General features: G+C 40.9%; 1 protein-coding gene across 1 annotated transcript; it reads left to right on the top strand.

Annotated features, from left to right (window-relative positions):
• Window positions 1–110: 110 nt before the first annotated feature.
• Window positions 111–801, top strand: LOC102479662 (transmembrane gamma-carboxyglutamic acid protein 1; the record flags this gene model as incomplete). The annotated part of the gene is given in 1 exon segment (XM_006160911.3): window positions 111–801. A coding segment is annotated over 1 exon segment (486 nt), but the record flags the coding sequence as incomplete, so codon positions are not given.
• Window positions 802–809: the final 8 nt, after the last annotated feature.

Genomic DNA, 809 nt, shown 5'->3' with positions numbered 1-809 from the left:
GTGTTAATAGTGCTTATATCTTTGTGATGTAATTGCAAGTGACTTGTTAGTCAGATTTTCCCACTATTTTTAGCATACTGATTTTTTATTATTTTGTCTTGTATTTTCAGAAGGAGTTTTGGAGCACCTACACAAAAGCGCAACAAGGAGAGAGTAACAGAGGAAGTGACTGGTTCCAATTTTACCTTACCTTCCCATTAATCTTTGGCCTCTTCATTATCCTCCTTGTCATTTTCCTAATCTGGAGATGCTTCCTAAGAAACAAAACTCGTAGACAGACAGTGACCGAAGGCCACATACCCTTCCCTCAGCACCTTAATATTATCACTCCACCTCCCCCACCAGATGAAGTGTTTGATAGCAGTGGATTGTCTCCTGGCTTTCTGGAATATGTTGTAGGGCGCTCAGATTCTGTCTCCACTCGCCTGTCCAACTGCGATCCCCCACCAACCTATGAGGAAGCTACTGGCCAGGTGAACCTACGGAGGAGTGAAACTGAACCTCATTTAGACCCACCCCCGGAGTATGAGGACATAGTCAACTCCAACTCAGCCAGTGCCATTGCTATGGTGCCTATGGTCACCACCATCAAATGAATCTGCAAACTTCTTTGTACTCTATCATTTTTTAAATACTAATGAAAGGCCTTTCTAGCACTTTACCACTACATAAATGTCCACTGACCTATTTTATTGGACCCTTAAAGCATACCACTTCACTTTTTCTGGTTTTTCATTTGCTTTGTTTCCTATTATAAAATCATGATCCATACTCATTTTCACTAGAGAAAATATTTGAAGAGGGAAAAA

This window comes from Tupaia chinensis, unplaced genomic scaffold (assembly GCF_000334495.1).
Source record: "Tupaia chinensis unplaced genomic scaffold, TupChi_1.0 Scaffold132129_1, whole genome shotgun sequence".
Lineage (NCBI taxonomy): Eukaryota > Metazoa > Chordata > Mammalia > Scandentia > Tupaiidae > Tupaia > Tupaia belangeri.
This window is presented reverse-complemented; position numbering and strand designations above follow the sequence as displayed.